Source organism: Microtus oregoni, unplaced genomic scaffold, assembly GCF_018167655.1.
Source record: "Microtus oregoni isolate MIOR12 unplaced genomic scaffold, Mior012 000010F_ref0000083, whole genome shotgun sequence".
Lineage (NCBI taxonomy): Eukaryota > Metazoa > Chordata > Mammalia > Rodentia > Cricetidae > Microtus > Microtus oregoni.
In genome coordinates this window covers 18,836,844-18,854,770 of record NW_024543069.1, presented here as the reverse complement: position 1 = coordinate 18,854,770, position 17,927 = coordinate 18,836,844, and the positions used below count along the sequence as shown (strand labels likewise).

The 17,927-nt window shown below is 36.5% G+C and overlaps 1 protein-coding gene across 1 annotated transcript; it reads right to left on the bottom strand.

The window, feature by feature from the left end:
• Window positions 1-298: 298 nt before the first annotated feature.
• LOC121453022 (arylacetamide deacetylase-like 2) lies at window positions 299-12,199 on the bottom strand. Its single transcript, XM_041659535.1, has 5 exons — window positions 12,062-12,199; window positions 10,508-10,730; window positions 9,245-9,314; window positions 6,838-7,009; window positions 299-1,001 (listed from the first exon to the last, which is right to left on the bottom strand). Exons 1-5 carry the CDS (start codon window positions 12,197-12,199, stop codon window positions 399-401), a joined length of 1,206 nt encoding a protein of 401 aa, XP_041515469.1. The 3' UTR covers window positions 299-398.
• Window positions 12,200-17,927: the final 5,728 nt, after the last annotated feature.

The window sequence follows — 17,927 nt, the reverse complement described above, 5'->3', positions numbered from 1 at the left end:
ATTGAAATACAGTTTAATGATCACTGCAAACAAATGCAACTACAATGTTCTAACTCCTCATTCATCACTGCATTCTTGTCACTGTCTTGAATCTCCTGCCCTTTTGAATATAATAGTATTCACATTTTAGTACTGAACTATTCAGTTTGATTTCTCAGAGAATATCTCTACTCATGGTGTTAAAGATGGCAATAAAATGAATATCTTCATTTTATTGAATTGAAAATTATCAAAATTAAGTAGCTTCCCAATATACTAACCATATTTATTCTAACTTAAAATTAGGTTTATCCAAAGTTCAAATCATGTTCAGACTCTTTAATTTTAAAATACTTTAAATTATAACCTTTGGGTGAAATTGTTAGCTATATGTACTGATAGCTATATGTACAATTGATTTATAGATTTTCTTGTAGCCAACTTACATACTTATCTATTATTCTCAAACCTGAATGTAAATACATTGGTGCTGTGACAAATGATATGGCTCCATGGATTGTATCCTCTATGTGTTCATGTGTAACTGGAACTCCTACATTTCTGAGTCGGGTGACATAAATAAGTCCATCATCTCTTAGAATGTCATGTTCACATGTGATGATATAAGTTAATGGCAAATTTTGTAACTGGGAGTCATTGACTAACAAAGGTGACAGTCTACTATCCAGAAGTGCTGGATAGGTAGCATTCAGCCTCCCAAGAACGGGCTCCCTATAAACATGGTTCTTCTTATACCTCTCAGGAAGGAAGTGACTCCAGTTCACAAACTTGAACAAGTCTCTTGATCCTTCAGGCATGTACTCATTTCTCAGTATTGCCTCTGGCAGTTCTTCATCTTCTGTTACATATCGGGTTGACAACTTAATTGCTAACTTCCTTGACAAAAAGGGACCGTTTTCATACTCTCGATAAGATGGCGTCCACGTATCAATCCCCTGTAGGCTAGGGTATATTATGGCTTGTGCCTTAATTTTGTTTCTGTATTCTGGATCATTCTGTAGCTGTAAATAAAACACGTGATGAGTGTTAATGAGTCAACAGCTTTAACAAAAAAGAATTGGTAAGTTTGTTTTAATGTCCTGAGGTAAATAAATTTATTAAACTGAAATAGTATCTGAGTATTGCTCTCATAATATTTACTCATGGTTTCAAAAATGAGACTCTCATTCCATCTTCTTCATACTTGGCATCCAAACAAGACCTTGAGCTGGAGAATTCTACTAGAGATGGCAGAATGGCTATATTCTAAAATACTTTTAGTTTTTGGTGACAAGTTGTTTTTATCTATCTATCACATACTGTCCTCCTGTGTTAGCCTCCCATGTGGTTTTAACCTAGGCATGTGTCATCATGCACAGCTTGTTTATGTTGACATACAGGAATCTACAATAGCAGAAACAATGAATATGGTAAAACAGCATGTCGAAAACCCATTCAGATGGAGCATGAACATTTGTTGTTACATGTTGAAAACAATTCTATCATATGCCTCACCTTTAGCTACTAGTGTTATAATATGACAGAAAACACAAAGAATAATTTACAACAGTCAGAAGAGAAAAAGAAAGTAATGGAATGTTTCACGTGTAATCTGTCTCTGCCGGGAACGGGAAGAGCCCTGAGTTTACAGTCATAAGAAGATCCTTCCTTTCATTTCCTAGTTAGCAAGCTGAAGGAGAGACCTTGCAGTGGGTCCCTGCAGCAGTGTGCTTTTATAGCAGACTGCAGCATCCCCAAATGTGTCTGCATCCCTCCACAGGAAGTTCAGGATGTGCTGAGCGCAGGGTCATGCCCTCATCAGAAAGTGAATTTATATGAAATGAGAGGGCTAGTTGAAATCTCAACAGCACATCACAAGGAAAGTATCTGACCAACTTCAAAATGCACAACACATCATAGGTACAAAGTTCTTAGCCCAGCGGTGGTAGCACATGCCATTACTCCCAGCACTTGGGATGAAAAGAGCAGTGAATCTCTGTTGGTTCAAGGCCAACCTGCTCTACAGAGCAAGTTCCAGGACAGGATCAAAACTACAGAGAAACCCTGTTTTGAAACGTTCCCCCCAGCACACACCAAAGAAGAAGAAGAGGAGGTGAGAGGAGGAGCAGCAGAGACGAGGAGGAGGAGGGGAGAGAAGGAGGAGGATGAGGAAGAGGAGGAGGAAGAGGAGGAGGAGGAGGAGGAGGAGGAGGAGGAGGAGGAGGAAGAGCAGGAGGAGGAGGAGGAGGAGGAGGAGGAGGAAGAGAAGAAGAAGAAGAAGAAGAAGAAGAAGAAGAAGAAGAAGAAGAAGAAGAAGTCCTGCAAGTTCAGAAAAAAAAAGGAAGAGTGTTTTACAGCTCTCCTACCAGTGGCTTTAGGCTGGTAATTTTCCAAATAAAATGCAGTGTTTCAGAAAGTTGAGAGAATAAGTAGCAGTGAACACAACAGTAAAACTGAGACTGAGCCAAATAACTTTTCTGCATATAAACAGGCATAGTGTCCAGTTGAGTTAATGCCTGCATGTGATCTTCCATTTAAAAACTAGAATAGTCCCCAGTTGAGTAAACGCCCATGGTTGGTGCTTGAAGCAGGGAGATTATACTGCAATATAAACTTTCCTTGGTTCGTCAAAATATAGGAGAAACTTATTAATTAAGTGAAATCTGGGGAGATGGCTCAGTTTAAAATCTTTGCTAGAACAAGTCTATGGACCTGGGCATAGTGTCAGCCTAGCCTCCAGTGCTAGGGTGAAGAAAGACATGTCTCCTGACCTCACTGGCCATTTAATCTGATAGATAATCCTGATAAGGTCCAGGGACAGTGAAAGTACTTGTATGAAAAATTATGATTTTCAAGGCCAAACTGGTTTGCTGGAAATTTCCAGGCTCACAAACATTACACAGTGAGACTCTATTTTGGAAAGAAGGAAAGAAAGAAAAAAGATGGAAAGCAAATGAGGGAACTGCTGACTTCCACATGCTCACCATACATATGTACACACAAGGGCAAACTGACACACATATACTCCCATGAACATGGATCCACACAGAAACAAAACAAGACAAGAAAAAAATGAATTAAATTGAATTAAGAAATTAAGAGAGACTAGTGGCTTTCTCTGGAATACTTCAAGCTCCACAGACTTTAAATCAAAAGAAACAAAGACATACCAGTGCGTTTATGGGTTAGAAAATAGAAAAGAGCCAAGGTAGAGACAAGAGTCGGGGAATTGGAGGTATCTCTAACACTAATCTGAGCCACACAGTTACTTCTTCAAATGGAAAGATATGAGGAAGTTTGTCCTTATCTCTAATTCCTTCCTAAAACTGCAGTTCTTTATTATTATAAAACCCAAAATAGTGGTTCCTAGTGTACTAAAACACTCCCAGAATATCACCTGCCAGATCCCCCAGAAGCTCTGGTGAACAGGCTTAAGGGTCCTTCTTAAGCAAGAGAAGAGTACTGGAAGACGTCTCACTGCCTGGTCTTATCAGCTCTGTGGAGTAACAACAAATGTTTCATACATTGAGAAGCCAGAGAGCCCGTGGGCTCTGCCTTGGTCAAAGGGGTCCAGATCGGAGACATCTTAGCAAAACCATTGCCTTTTCCAACCTTTCACATCTCACAGCAGCATTTATAAACAAATATCTTTTGGCTGGTGTTGCTCCTTCCTCAGCATTCAAACAATTCAAAGAGAACATAATAACATACAGTATCCAGACTCTCTGTTTATTTTTCAACTTTACAAGGCTTTAGTTTATAACCTCTATTTTTTATTTTTATTTTTAATTGTTGACTTTTTGAGACAGAGTTTTTCTGTGTATATCTGGCTGTCCTGGAACTCCCTTTGTAGACCAGGGTGTCCTTGAACTCACAGAGACCTGTGAGCCTCTGCCTCCCTAAGTGTTGGGATTAAAGGAGTGCCACCACACTGTGAACTCGCTGAGGTCTGCCTGCTGGTCTTCCAAGTGTTGGGATTAAAGGTGTGTGCCACCACACCCAACTACTCTCTCTCTCTCTCTCTCTCTCTCTCTCTCTCTCTCTCTCTCTCTCCTTTAAAGACTTTTCCCTTTTTCTTTTCTCTCCCAAGCCTGCATATGTTTTTAACACACTGTAAATATTTAGTGGCTTTCTTCATCTTTGAATCTCTTTTTACTGTATATCTCTCTTTTTCTATACCATGTGAGTCTTTAATTTGCTAAGCAATATGGAGAGCATTAAAGCCATGCCTTTGACGGCTGGATCCAGCCCATTCCATAGCTTTCTATTGCCACAACTCTATGGTGTTTCAAGGTCCCTGCCACCAAGCAAGCTGCAGCAGTCTGCTCAAAAACCGCATTAAAATGCTCTGTAGCCAGGCCTCCTGCCTAAAAGAGTCAGAGTTTGTGCTGGCAGGGTGGCCCAGAAGGCCAGCATTTTAAAATGGCACAGCTTTTTTCCTGCTATGGCTGAAAACCAAAAAGCATGCAGTCAGCTTCTCATCAATACCATTTAAATGTTTCATGGCAGGGCTTTTTAAAAGAGCTGCAAGGTTTTACAGCTAAAGCTTAATCAGGAAGCCTCTCTTAAATGAGACACATTTGTGTCTAGCAAACAGAGCCCACCTGAGAAAATGCTGCTATCAATAAGCTGTGTTTAACTCTATTCTTTTTTGTCTAGAATTAATTCCCAAGCTCTCTCAGGCTTTATGTGGATGCAGTTGTCCAAGTCACACCCATGCTTTGGCGGGGGGAGTGGTCACTCTTACCCCAGAGTCAATGTGGTGTTAAATCTTGTATAAACATCGAGACCCTCTCTCCCACTGCCCTTGCCCTAGAACCTCAGAAGGAAAACCACTGCAGTTAGATTGCTATCCTCTGCCTCCTCAGTTAGATTAGACAGCTCAGGCAAAGAGGTGTATAGTAAGCACTGTGTCATAAATTGCTTCAATTATTTCTAGACTTTTCGTGAAGATGCTTTTATAAATTTTAGGAGACACCCCAGGGTTGGAGAAGCAGGAGAGGCAATGGTGTAGCAGAGATTCCTCATGCCACTCATGTCACTCTGAGTGACAAAGCAGGATATACAGGATGACTGCAGGCCAGGAGAGGACCTGCTGGTAGGCACTATCAGAGCAGGTCTTAGCAAGCCATAACCAGCATAGAATCGTTTCTGTGGTTACATAGAGCAATGGAAGGAAACACGGAGGACGGAGGGAGGGAGAGATTAATCTAAAATATCCCATTATCCTTAATTGTTGCTGGTGTGCAACTTAACACGTTTTGTCACAAATATATTAATACTAATAGCCACACGTCCTCCCCTATACTGCCTGCTAATCTAGAATCCAATGTCTTCACCTATCATATTTCATGATTTAAGTAAATTTAATCTTCTTTAGTTACGTGGGATATAAAATGTCCAATGAAAATTATTACATGTGCTGTGGCAAGACCTTTGGAGCCTATATAGTGACCTTGCAGTGTCTAACCCCAAGTTTTCCTATTTTGGACTTTTATTTCACGTTGTTCTGATTGAGACATTGCTCTAATTCTTCCTTCTTGGAATATGAAAGTATTTAATTCATTTAGTATCTTTTGGGAACCCACAGGAATAGACTTTGAAATTTTAGACAAACTGGGAATTTTAGAGTGAAAACCATCAACGTCTTTGAATTTGTAAAGATTGTGGGACTTTCAAAGTTGCTATGTGTTTCATATTGATATAATGATATTAATATGACATGTTGGGCATAAACAAGAAAGGGAAGGTTGCCGTTAAATAATGATGTGCCTGTGCGTTAAGCTGACAAGCGTTCAGGAGCTCTGGCTGGTTTGTCTTTCATTTTGTTTTGTCAGTTTGACACAGGCTAGATTTATTTGAGAGTGGAAAAAAATGAAATGTCTTTGTAGGTTTATTCTGTGGATGAGACTGAAGATTTTCTAAACAAGAGATTGTTCTGCCCAGCCCACTGTAGGAGGTTCTACCCCTGTACAGGTAATCCTCGATGATAGAAGCAAGCAGGCTGAATAAGCCACCAGGAATAAGTCACTGGGCACCATTCCTCCATTGCTTCTGCTCCATGACTCTTGCTGTATGTCCACAAAAAATGTATTAAAACAGCTTCACTTGTCTGCTCCACAGAGATAAACTCCTCCCACTGCCATGGATTTTCTGCCTTCAGTTTCTGTACCATGTCAAACCATAAGTCCAAATAACTCATTTTCTTCTACCCTTTTCTTATTAGGTCTTCTAGTCAGAGAGACAAGAAACTAATCAATTTGCATCAATACAATGACACCAAATTCAAACAAATTTTATAATTTATCTTTGAAAAGCTAGCAATAAAACTTATACTAAACAATTGTTCATAGTTATTGTTGTGTATTTTTTTTTTTAAAAAATAGTATGATAATGTAGACTCGATGGTGTGACTATATTCCTAGTAGCTGGGGGCTGATGGGGAGAGATTGCAAGCTCATGGCATAGCCATAATACAGAACAGATTCAAATTCAGCCTGGGATGCTTAACAAGAAACCAACTCAAGAAGAGCTTAAAAAGAGGTAGTTCCGTAGTTCTATGGTAGATCATTTGTCTGGGGAACATATATCCTTAGATTCAGTGCCCACTAAGCACATGTGCACACACACACACACACACACACAGAATAGGATTATGAAATTCTTATGCTACATCACCTAATTTCTTGACTACAGCCACATCTAAATCTAAAATAATGCAAAAGAATAAATTATTTGGTTATGTTACATTTTATAGATTACAGTAAAAACATCATTCAGACACAATAACTAAAGTACCTCCTTTGCGTTAGGACTAAATTTTGCTGGTTCCAATCGTACATAACACACATAACATACCAATTGAATCACTGATCCTGCCAGGCCACCCCCAGAGCTGTCTCCTGAAATACAGATGTGAGCAGGATCCACTCCATATTTTTCCAGAACTTTATCCTGGAGAAAGAACTTGATCGCAACAATACAATCTTCAATGGCAGCTGGGAATAGATACTGAGGAGCAAGCCTGAAGCTTTAGAGGTAAATCAAACAAACAAACAAAAGAGAAACAAAGAACTTATGATTAGGCTAAAGTATCTAATTATCTCTAAAATATACTAGCAGATATATAAATAAATTTTGGCCCTACTTTGAACCTTTAAACCCATCAAATAAACCTAGGCTTACTAATAAATAACTTCTATTTTAAAATAAGACATAGATTCTGGTTTAGAAGTGTTTTTTTATATTAGTGCAATGAGGAGAAGAATAAGATAGCATGTATTTTCACCCTCATGAAGCCTGTAACTTCACCAAGCCCTGAAAATGGAGTTGGTGACTCAAAAGCAATTCATGATCATGGATTAGATTATTCAAGAAATTTAAAATCACAAATCCTGAGAGCAAAGTGTTGGTAGTTGTCTTCAATTAGAAACTTATTTGGCCAAAATTTCATAGAATTGTAGAATTCATTTCCTAAGCATGAGGATTTGAATTAAAATAAGCAGTTTGATATGTGGATATGTAAGCTATTTCAATGAGTATTATTAATATACTGTGATTCATTAGACAAAATATATAATATCTTCACTTCCTCATCCTTAATCCCATCTCCCTGTGCGTTCTTTTATGGAATCATGTCCTAAATGCTCTATTTTTTTTATTCTTACAATTTGCATTAGAATTTTTGAATTATTTATATTTCTATAATAAACAATATTATTCAGATAGTCCTTGTGAATTTTTAAATTTTAAGGTGTGTCTAAATGTTTAAAAAGAGCATAATATCAACCATGAAACATCAAAATACAATTTTAAATAATGGTGAAGAACAAAGGTTGCCTGCAATATTTTAGAATCCTTAAACTAGATATAATTTTACTCTCTTAAAATCTTATGTAAATTGGGCAGGAGAGATGGCTCAGTGGTTAAGAGCATTGCCTGCTCTTCCAAAGGTCCTGAGTTCAATTCCCAGCAACGACATGGTGGCTCACAACCATCTGTAATGAGGTCTGGTGCCCTCATCTGGCCTGCAGACATACACATGGACAGAATATTGTATACATAATAAATAAATAAATATTTTAAAAAAATCTTATGTAAATTATAACGTGATAAAGTTGGTTAAATTACAATGATAAAGGCACAGTTACGTTACAACTATACATTAAAAATTTCTCAAACATAACTGATCCACTTGCTTTAAAGCAGTGGCTACGAGCACGAGAGTACTGAACCTGCTAGTTCATGCTACCTGACTTTATTATACTGTCAGAAAAAATTCTTTATAATGTTTCTGCAAAAATCTATAATTTTGTAAATCCATTCCTATGTTATAAAATTCGGAGGGAAAAGCCAATTTTCTCCAACCTCATAATGAGGCATAAGAAGTATAGAATATACCCAAAAGGTCATAAAACAATAGCAGGTAATCAACTTTCTAGTATATTGTTGAACATAGGAATAAAACTCATGAATTAATAAGAGCTGTCATTGAAAAGGTTCTTGAGATGTTTGAGTGGTTTCCAACATTTGTTCTAATTGATATTACTTGGCCCAAAAATGACTCTAACATATATTGATTGCTTCTACCCCTCATGATGTGGGATTTCCCTCTGTATGCTGTCATTATCATTAATGAATAAAGAATTGCTTTGGACCATAGCAGGACAGAATTTAGGTAGGCATGGAAGACTAAATTGAATGCTAGGAGAAAGAAGGGCAGAGTCAGAGAGAAGCCATGTAGACTTGCCAGAGAAAGACAGCCTAACTTCAGCTGGTAAGCCACAGCCACATGGCAATACACAGATTAATAGAAATGGGTTAAATTAATATGTGAGAGTTAGCCAATAAGAAGCTAGAGCTAATGGGCCAAGCAGTGATTTAATTAAGACAGTTTCTGTGTGATTATTTTGGGACTTAGCAGCCAGGAACTAACAAGCATCTTTCTTATTATCCCCTTAGGTATGATGAATATACACTATAGGCGTACGTATTACCTAAGTAGTATTTATGTTCTTAAAGCTGCCACTGCTCTATTGGCAAAGATGTTCACATCTCTGCTTCTCATAAGAGTCTACCATGGCAGAGATGAATGCAAAATGGAGTTTTGTTGAGGAAATTTTGATATTATAAGGTTAAGAAAACAATTTTAACCCCAAATTTCCTAGCAGCAATCCAGCCACCACTGCGGATTTTGCAACTTGTTCTGTAAACTAGCTTAGGTGGGAGGGCAAGGGCACGATACTAAAAATAGCCAGTCTCTTACTCTGGGGCCACCACAACAGCATCTAGTCTGCTGGCCGTCATTCGGTTCATGAAATCATAGGGCCGCATCTCTGAAATGACAGACATAAATAGAGAACAGAGCTGTGTAAATGCCAGGCAATGGAAACCTAGACACATCTATGAATCCTAAGAGAAATCAGAATTGTGATTACTTAATGAAAATCTTGCAGTCTACACTTTGGCCACCACATGTAAAAAAAATCTCCACTGGAGTTAGAAAACCTTCCTGAACTCCTACCCACTAAATCCGTCCTAACCCAGGCCAGAAGAGAAGACTCTTGCTAGGTCACAATGAAAGAAGCTTGCTGTGCCTTGATGACCTGTTTGGGTTTCTCAGAAAACTTGCTCTGGCTTCCTGTGTTGCCAGCTTCACCTGACTCCAGTTTCACAGCCTGGTGCACTGTGACTGCTCTCCTGCCTCTCATTTCTGTGGTCAGTTACATCTGGAGGAGGCTGTGGCTGAGCAGTACTGAAGGACTACACCAGGCATTGCCTCACAGAGAGTGACTGACGAGCAGTGGTGATGATCACAGTCCCAAAGCTTAAATAGTAGCAAGCTATCCTTTCATAGAATTTATATTTTACTTTACAGGAGAGGAAGAAGTTTATGACTTGACTCTCTCAAAGTAACCATGTCCATACCATAAAATTGGCTATAAATCAGAACTCTAGAAGTATGTTGAAGATCATATTATAATCATTATTATAATATCCATAAATTTAGGTAGTCACCTTAATTCATCTATCTTTAACGATCTTTTAGAGTTTCAGACTTTTTAATAAAGGGACTTTAGTTTACCTAAAGCCTAATATACCTCGCACGATAATATTTTAAATGATCTTTTTCATAATAAGAAGTTTAGGCTTTAAAATACACTTTAAATTGCAGCTTTGAACATAATTGAAAATTTTAATTGTAGTTAAAATCAATTAGCGTATTCTTGTTTACAATATTTTTTAAATAAATTAACTATGGATTGAATTTAGTTGTTATATCAAGAGGTAGGGACAAAATAAGTTTATTATGATTAAAATCTTAGCAGAAATCAATGCAAAATTTGTAAGTAAAAACCAATTAATTTAAGTGAATTTATTATATAAAACATAATGACTACTGTTAAATGCTCAATGGAAAAATTAACTCATTGCAGGAGTACGTGTAACAAGATCATGAGATGCAGAGTATTGCATTTCACATAGCAATTGCAATCAAATTAAAACACACATTACAAAATACACTTACTGCAGCTTCCCGTGACAAAAGCACCACCATGAATGTAAATGACAGCTGGTCTCTGTCTTTCAGACTTTCTTTTTGGCAAATACAGACGAACAGGAATGTTACTGAAGTCTGTGTCAATCACTGTAAGGTTTTCATCTGAAATTGCCTCTATATTTTGAGTTCTCATTAATACGAAGAAAAAATCTTCAAATTTCATTAGACCCATATTTTCAAAAAATGTGGCCTATCAAAACAAAATTCAAATACATGCATTTTTTTAATTTTAGTAACACTAAATTCACATAAAGATGCAATGGGAAAAAGAGTAAGTGCTGCAATAATGCTATAGTGTGAATAGCACATCCTTCACCAAAGGAGAAATGCACATCTCAGAAGATGGAGAAGAAAGGTATGGAAACACAGAAGGGAAAGATGGCTGAAATACAATGTCTTCCAAACACGACAAGGCACTTGCACGTATCACCTCATAGATGCTCCTATTATCTGCATGAGATGTGCAAGGACAAAATCAAATAATATGTAAGCATTTACTGGGGCCTTGTAACACAAGATAATTCACCTGTTTGTGCATGTGTTCTCCCTAAATCTTCCTCTTCCCAGAGTACCTATAAGACTTCCAGACAGAAGTACATTTTGGTAAAAAATAACATGGTGTACTCTTGAGTTCAGTTTTTGAATGTGTCATTATAAAATCTGCATCCTAGCAACACAGACCTAATATAGAAAACAGCAGTAGCAAGTGCCAAGATGTGGCCCTTGAGCATCAGAATGCCTCTGAGACATGTCAGGAAGCACGTGTGTCACACAGCACACTCTCTGCCCAGGAAGATGCAGTGCAGCTTGCCAGTGAGCTTCCCAGATGGGCTCCCCCAGCAGACTAATGCAAAAGAAGATATGACAGCCAGATAGCTCCCACAAATAATTATAAAGTGATATGAAAAAGTCAGAAATAAATGCCACTGTCGTGATGTTTTCTGATTATAAAAAGATACTTTATTTTAACATTAACACAGAACTTAGATAAACCTGTATTGAAATCATCATCACCATTTGACAAACTATTAACACACTTAAAATTGGTAAATGTAAATAAAATATAAACTTTCTTTGGGAACGAGAGTGTACAATTTTGAATATAGGAAGCCTAAGAACTACTTAAAAAGAAAAAAAAGATACTAAAACAGTAGAAGGAGAAAAATAAATCAAAATTTTATGATATGAATGATTTTACATGTGAGCTTAAGAAGACATACGAGTCTTTCTGAGAGCCATCAAATATTTTCAAGCATCTGAACAATTACTCAAATATTCCTTTAGTAATCCTGGTTATTTTTGCTGTCAGTATATACTTAACTTTAGAAGTACACATTTACAAACATTGCATCTTCATTAGATAATAAAGCATGTTAGCAATTAACTCAAATGTTAACTACATAAACTATAATATTATTTGGTAAGTAAAGCATTTGAAAGAGCAAAGTCTCTCTCAAAATACTGACTCAATACACTTCATTTGTAACAAGGCCTCCCAAATTCCCAGGAAAAATATATTACCGTGAGCGTTGCTATTTTCGCAAGAATATCTATGAGTCTCACTTTCCAGGGTTCTTCAAAGTTTTCTGGTATGGGTATATAAGTATAATAAGCAAGAAGGATGCAAGATAATCCAAAGAGGAGCATTTTATTCCCCATGCTAAAACTCCAAACCTCTCTCTGCTGATAGTCAAATTGCTACCTCATATATAAATCGCTAAACAGTAAGACAAAGGTAGCAGGCCAAGTCTTCCAGACAACACAGCAATAAAGCAACTCATTTACTTTTCAGTTCTAAGGTCAGGCCACTGTTGTAACAGGTAATGCAGCTGTGCTTCTTTGTTTAACACAAGATACCATAAATAATCTATTGAAAATTGGGTCAAGAGTAAAACCATCACGAGAAGATCAATTTCTTTTTTTTTAAGTATTTATTTATTTATTTATTTATTTATTTATTTATTTATTTATTTATTATGTATACAATATTCTGTCTGTGGTGCACCCCAGAAGAGGGCACCAGACCTCATTACAGGTGGTTTTGAGCCACCATGTGGTTGCTGGGAATTGAACTCACGTCCTTTGGACGAGCAGGCAATGCTCTTAACCTCTGAGCCATGTCTCCAGCCCGAGAAGATCAATTTCTTTCACATCAGTGAAACACATCTTAGTGAGACTCACAGCACAGGAAAGATTAAAATCCACTTTCTGGAGTCATTTTAAAAAAAGTAGTGACAAGAATTTAAAAATAATTTATGAGTTACATTTAATCAACGCAAAGGCTAAAGCCTATAGAACAGATTATTTTAAAAAAATAAAACCTACTATGTCAAGTAAGCACTAGGAGAGCACTAGATGGCAGGAAACTAAATGCTGGTCAAAATTATATAAATAATTCACTTAATGAAGAAATATCTGGGCAATATTAATCACACATTGAAGTTAAACTTAGGGATACATAAGCTACTTGCATAATAATGAGAATATTATATTATATTAAGCAAACATTTGTAGCAGCATTGTATTATGTTCTGCATATAAATAAATATTTGAATAAACCTGACATATATCTGTTCTTTTATGAAATTTCCTTGCTCTTTTTTCATTGTTCTAAGCTCTGTCTATGAATATTCTCAAAGAATAAACTTCCTATTTGAGGCCACTTCCATGTTACTATAAGAAATTTGAGGCAGAACCTGTTACTGGCATGATTAATTGTTCCATGTTGTTCTTTGCTATGCTTCCCAACCCTGTTTTCACATCTACCAGAACAAAAACATGTACAGGACAAAAATGCCTTGTGCAAATAGCAAAGCACTGGAGAAACCAGGAAAATTAAATACACAGCTTACCACTCTCCCTGGAATGCTAGGAATGATGTATTCTTACAATTAGGTGATCCATTACTGTTTGATGAGATAGACTCGTCTGTATTTTCCAGTATTTGTTTTTCTTCAAGCCCTTTCTCCCTAAACCTGGAGCATCATTTACAGACCATAAACCCCACCCTTACGAATGATGTCACTTGTGTTTTACAAAGGCTAAGTGACTCCTTTGTTATCTTGAGACCAGGCCAGTCTTAACACCCATCAGTACTATGTTTACCTTAACACAAGCTTTCTAAACACTAAATCATGGGCAGTATCTCTGAGACAGCAGTTCCCATTTTTGTGAAAGAAATCTGATGTACTTTTGAATCTCAGTGTAAATGTCTTAAAAGTTGTTATTCAAAATAACAGTTGTTAAAAATGTTAAAAGTTGTGCACTGTGGACTGACTTAATTGTTATTGGAATACCTTATTAAAAATTATACTATGCCTAAACATGGCTAAAACAAAATGATCTGGACCAGACGCTAGATGTCCTGGTTTCAGCACAGATTACAACAAAATCAGACTAAGTCATTCTCATCTCTTTGTGGACCATTTTCCCCCTACCTGCTCTAAAGCCTGAAAGATAAACACTACAAAAAAATCAGAAAAAGTCATTCTTCCCAAGCATTTGGGAATAAATATATGGCTCCTGGATAGAATATGCTGAGCAGAGCAGGGTATAATTATGCATTCCGGAGTACATATGCCTAGTTATTGGTTGTTCAGCTCTTTATTAGACCAATCAGGTACTTTGGGCAGACAAAGTAGCACAGCTTCTCAGAGTTAAACAAATGCAGCATAAAATATTGCAGCACATCTTTGCATCATTAAACAAATATTCTACAACATAAGTAAAAGTAAAACATTTTAAATTAATATTTCACACTATTTTCCCCTTTTCATTTTAATTGAAACAAAAAGTTTTAAAGTTTAATATAGTAAAACTAAATACAACAAAAGCAACTATGACCTTTACAATATTTTGTCCATTTTATTTAGCAAATTCAGAGAAAATATTGCATTATCTATCTCATCTTAGTCATTCCAGCATTTTTTAAAATTCATTATAGCTAATTTTGAATCAGACACCCTATATGACATTTAAATACAAGTTAATATCCACATACTTATGGAATGAAATTATTTTTATATTATGCCTAAAAATGGACTGTTAATATGATAATATTTCCATTTTCAATATATATATATATATATATATATATATATATATGGCAGGAATGGTTACTGTGAACATGATTCCAACATTTTATACCTAATATATTTTCTATCATAACTAAAGAAAACTATAACTCTAATTATTTAGTTTTTAACTCCATCAAAGATCCCAGAAGGAAGATGTAATGTTACCTAACAACGTAGATATCTGGTTGCTTGGACAATCACATAAGCTGTTTGGCAACTTTGAAGCACTCATCTTTGACCTACAAGCCTAGAATATCTGGCAGACTTTTCAGTGAACCAGGAAATCTGAAGGGAAGGACAGTCACACGTTGTATTGACAAAGGTCATCAGTTGCTTTCCTCTGTTTCCTACAGAATGTAAGGCAGACTACTCTGTGAAATGGGAATCTCCAAGGACTGCCCTGCCTTGTCTTGGTGAAGTGCAAGTCTTTTTTTTCTGTCTTGCCTATACAGTCTGTATAACATACTTTCAAACACTCAAGGCAAAAGCAATTTTTTGCCCAAATGGCTAGTGTTGCCTCACTGAAAGCAAATTCTATGCAGATTTTCGTTGATGCCCACCATCCTTTTGTGAAATACATTGGTGCTGCCAGGAGTAGATGTGTCTCCTTCTCATGAAATGCCTTATATTAGCAAAATACTTTAAATGCCATATTCTATAGATTTTTGAAGTGTTTGAAGAACATTTATCTATCTAAAATATATCTCTGTATGATCTTAAAATATATCAAACATATCTATGAATCTGATTGTTACAGAAGACTAATTATTGACCATTCAGAAGGGTGCATTTTTGTCTTATTGACTGTGTCTTTGCTTTACAGAAGCTTCTCAGTTTCAGGAGGGCCCATTTATTTATTGTTGCTCTCAGTGTCTGTGCTGGCATTATATTTGGGAGGTGGTCTAATGTGCCCATGCATTGAAGGCTACTTACCACTTTCTCTTCTATCAGGTTCAGTGTGGTTGGATTTATATTGAGGTTTTTAACCCATTTGCACTTGAGTTTTGTGTTTGGCAATAGATATGGATCTATTCTCATTCTTCTACATGTTGACATCCAGTTATGCCAGCACCTTTTGTTCGGAGGCATTACCATCCCTGACATAGAGCTCTAATACATAGCTACAGTAATGAAAACAGCTTGGTATTGGCATAAAAACAGAGACATTGACCAATGGAATCGAATTGAAGACCCGGATATTAGTTCACACACCTATGAACACCCAATTTTTGACAAAGAAGTGAAAATTATACAACGGAAAAAAAGAAAGCATCTTTAAGAAATGTAACTTTCAAATTCAATAAATAGGTAATGTTGATTTCAACATATTTATTCTGTGTTTTAACACCTAGTTTGGTTCTATGTTCTTGAAATGGTTGTTTTAGTTCTTTTACTGAGGTGAAGGCTCATGAGAACAGAGGTTCAGTCTTCTCCTCCACCTGACTGTCTTGGGATGGTGTGGGTGGAACATGTTTCTTCGTTTCTTGAGCTACTTCTGTCTAGCTAATCAGCTCTCTTCTTGGTTTAGCTAGAGAGTAGAGTTTTTTTGTTTGTTTTTTTGTTTGTTTGTTTTTCCCCCATGCCCATGACTTTGGAGGTTACTGGTATTTCATGCTCAAAATCTTGGCAAGATTAAACAGAAACAGACCCGGAGCAGCAAACCATCACAGTGTTCTTTGAGTTTTGAGCTCCTTGGCAGGTATTCTGCTTCTCTTCAGCTTTCGGGTTCTCTGTACTTTATTCATTGGTGCCATTCACTAATTTCATTCATATTTGGAGGGAAAACAGAGTGAATCTTAGCTGCTCCCTTTCCCTGCATGCAGAATTTTACTCTTCTACCTCTTAGTCATTTGGAAACACTTTGGTCTCGTTTGTCCATTGTCAAGTCTACCCCTAAAGACTCTGATCTTGTTATAAGTCAAGTTGGGAATTGTTTTCTTTAAGTAAGAGAGTAGCATTACTCATCTTTATTGAAATGGTTAGTATATTTCAGTTATACTTTATGACTATTTTACATTTGCTGTGTGCCCCTCTGTAAGATATAATTTCTTAACATATTTATTATTTTACACAGAAGGGCTTAACTTTTGTTCTACCTGTTGTTTTTGTATTTATGCCTTTAATCACCTTTTTTTTGTCCTTTTTATTGGTTTAGACTATTTCTACTTAGTATACTTAAATGCTTATCTGTTTCCAATACAAGAGCAGGCATTACCTACGTTCCTATTTCCTGGTCTAGCAGTTTTCTCAATTGCTTGATATCGGCTTCGTGAAAGAATACAACATTTGGACCTACTCTTTTGCCCTCACCAACAGTTACAAACACACACACACAAACAAATCCATTTATTTTTTATTACTTTAAAAATAATACCAAACCAAATTTCCACTTCCTCCCCTCCTCCCACTTACTAGTTTACTAGAAATTTGAAAATTATTTCATTTCTACCAAAGTAAATAATGTAAGAAATATTTTGTCAGTTCGGTTGATAGTTATTTGATTATTGACTCCTTTGTTTTATTAATTCAGGAACAAAAAGATTACTGTAGATATTTAAATTCATAGTTATGATGAGTAAAATTAAAAATACAGAAACAGTAATTAAGCTTTCCTGGTTTGCCTATAACAATTTACTGTTCAAATGCCAAAGAAGAATCACATATGATAAGGTAAGAGAACAATGATCAGGTCACCGTTAAGGTGACAAAAATGTCAAACTACAGTGAAAGAAAATTAATGAAAGTAATGAGGATAAGGATTGTTTATCAACTGAACTCACAGATATCCATAATTTTCCAATTTGTTCAGCTGTAAGCTAAAGGGCAAAACAGGTGAAAACAACCATTTGGAAACAACAGCAATGCCAAGACATCAGATAATTTGACAATGATTTTAGCGCCTCCCAGTGGAAATGCAGTTACTTATGCCCTTGTTGGTACTGGCAGAGGTGTGGGTCCCATAATAACAGAAGCGAGTAGGCCTATGTATCATCAGCTCAGATGGCTTCCTAGGTCAGGCGTGAAGCAGGCTAATGATGCACTTCAAAATATGTAAACAATACTATGAATAATTCTGACTCCATAAAGAGTTGGCTAGGTATCATCTTGGATTAGGAATCATTGTCTAAAAGAGAATGAAGTTTCAGCTTTTTTAAAAATCCAATTGTAATTGCCTAACATCAGCTTCCATTTTCTCTTCGAAATTTATACGTCCCCTATTCCCTCTCAAATTGCACACACACACACACACACACACACACACACACACACACACACGGTTAAATATATAAAGAAAATGTGCTAAGTTCTTT

Coding starts and splice junctions, on each gene's coding strand:
- LOC121453022 (XM_041659535.1), bottom strand. CDS start 12,199: ATGGGGAATAAAATGCTCCTCTTTGGATTATCTTGCATCCTTCTTGCT. Junction 10,731..12,061: donor CGAAAATAGCAACGCTCACG/GTAATATATTTT, acceptor TTGTTTTGATAG/GCCACATTTTTTGAAAATAT. Junction 9,315..10,507: donor TTTTGTCACGGGAAGCTGCA/GTAAGTGTATTT, acceptor CTGTCATTTCAG/AGATGCGGCCCTATGATTTC.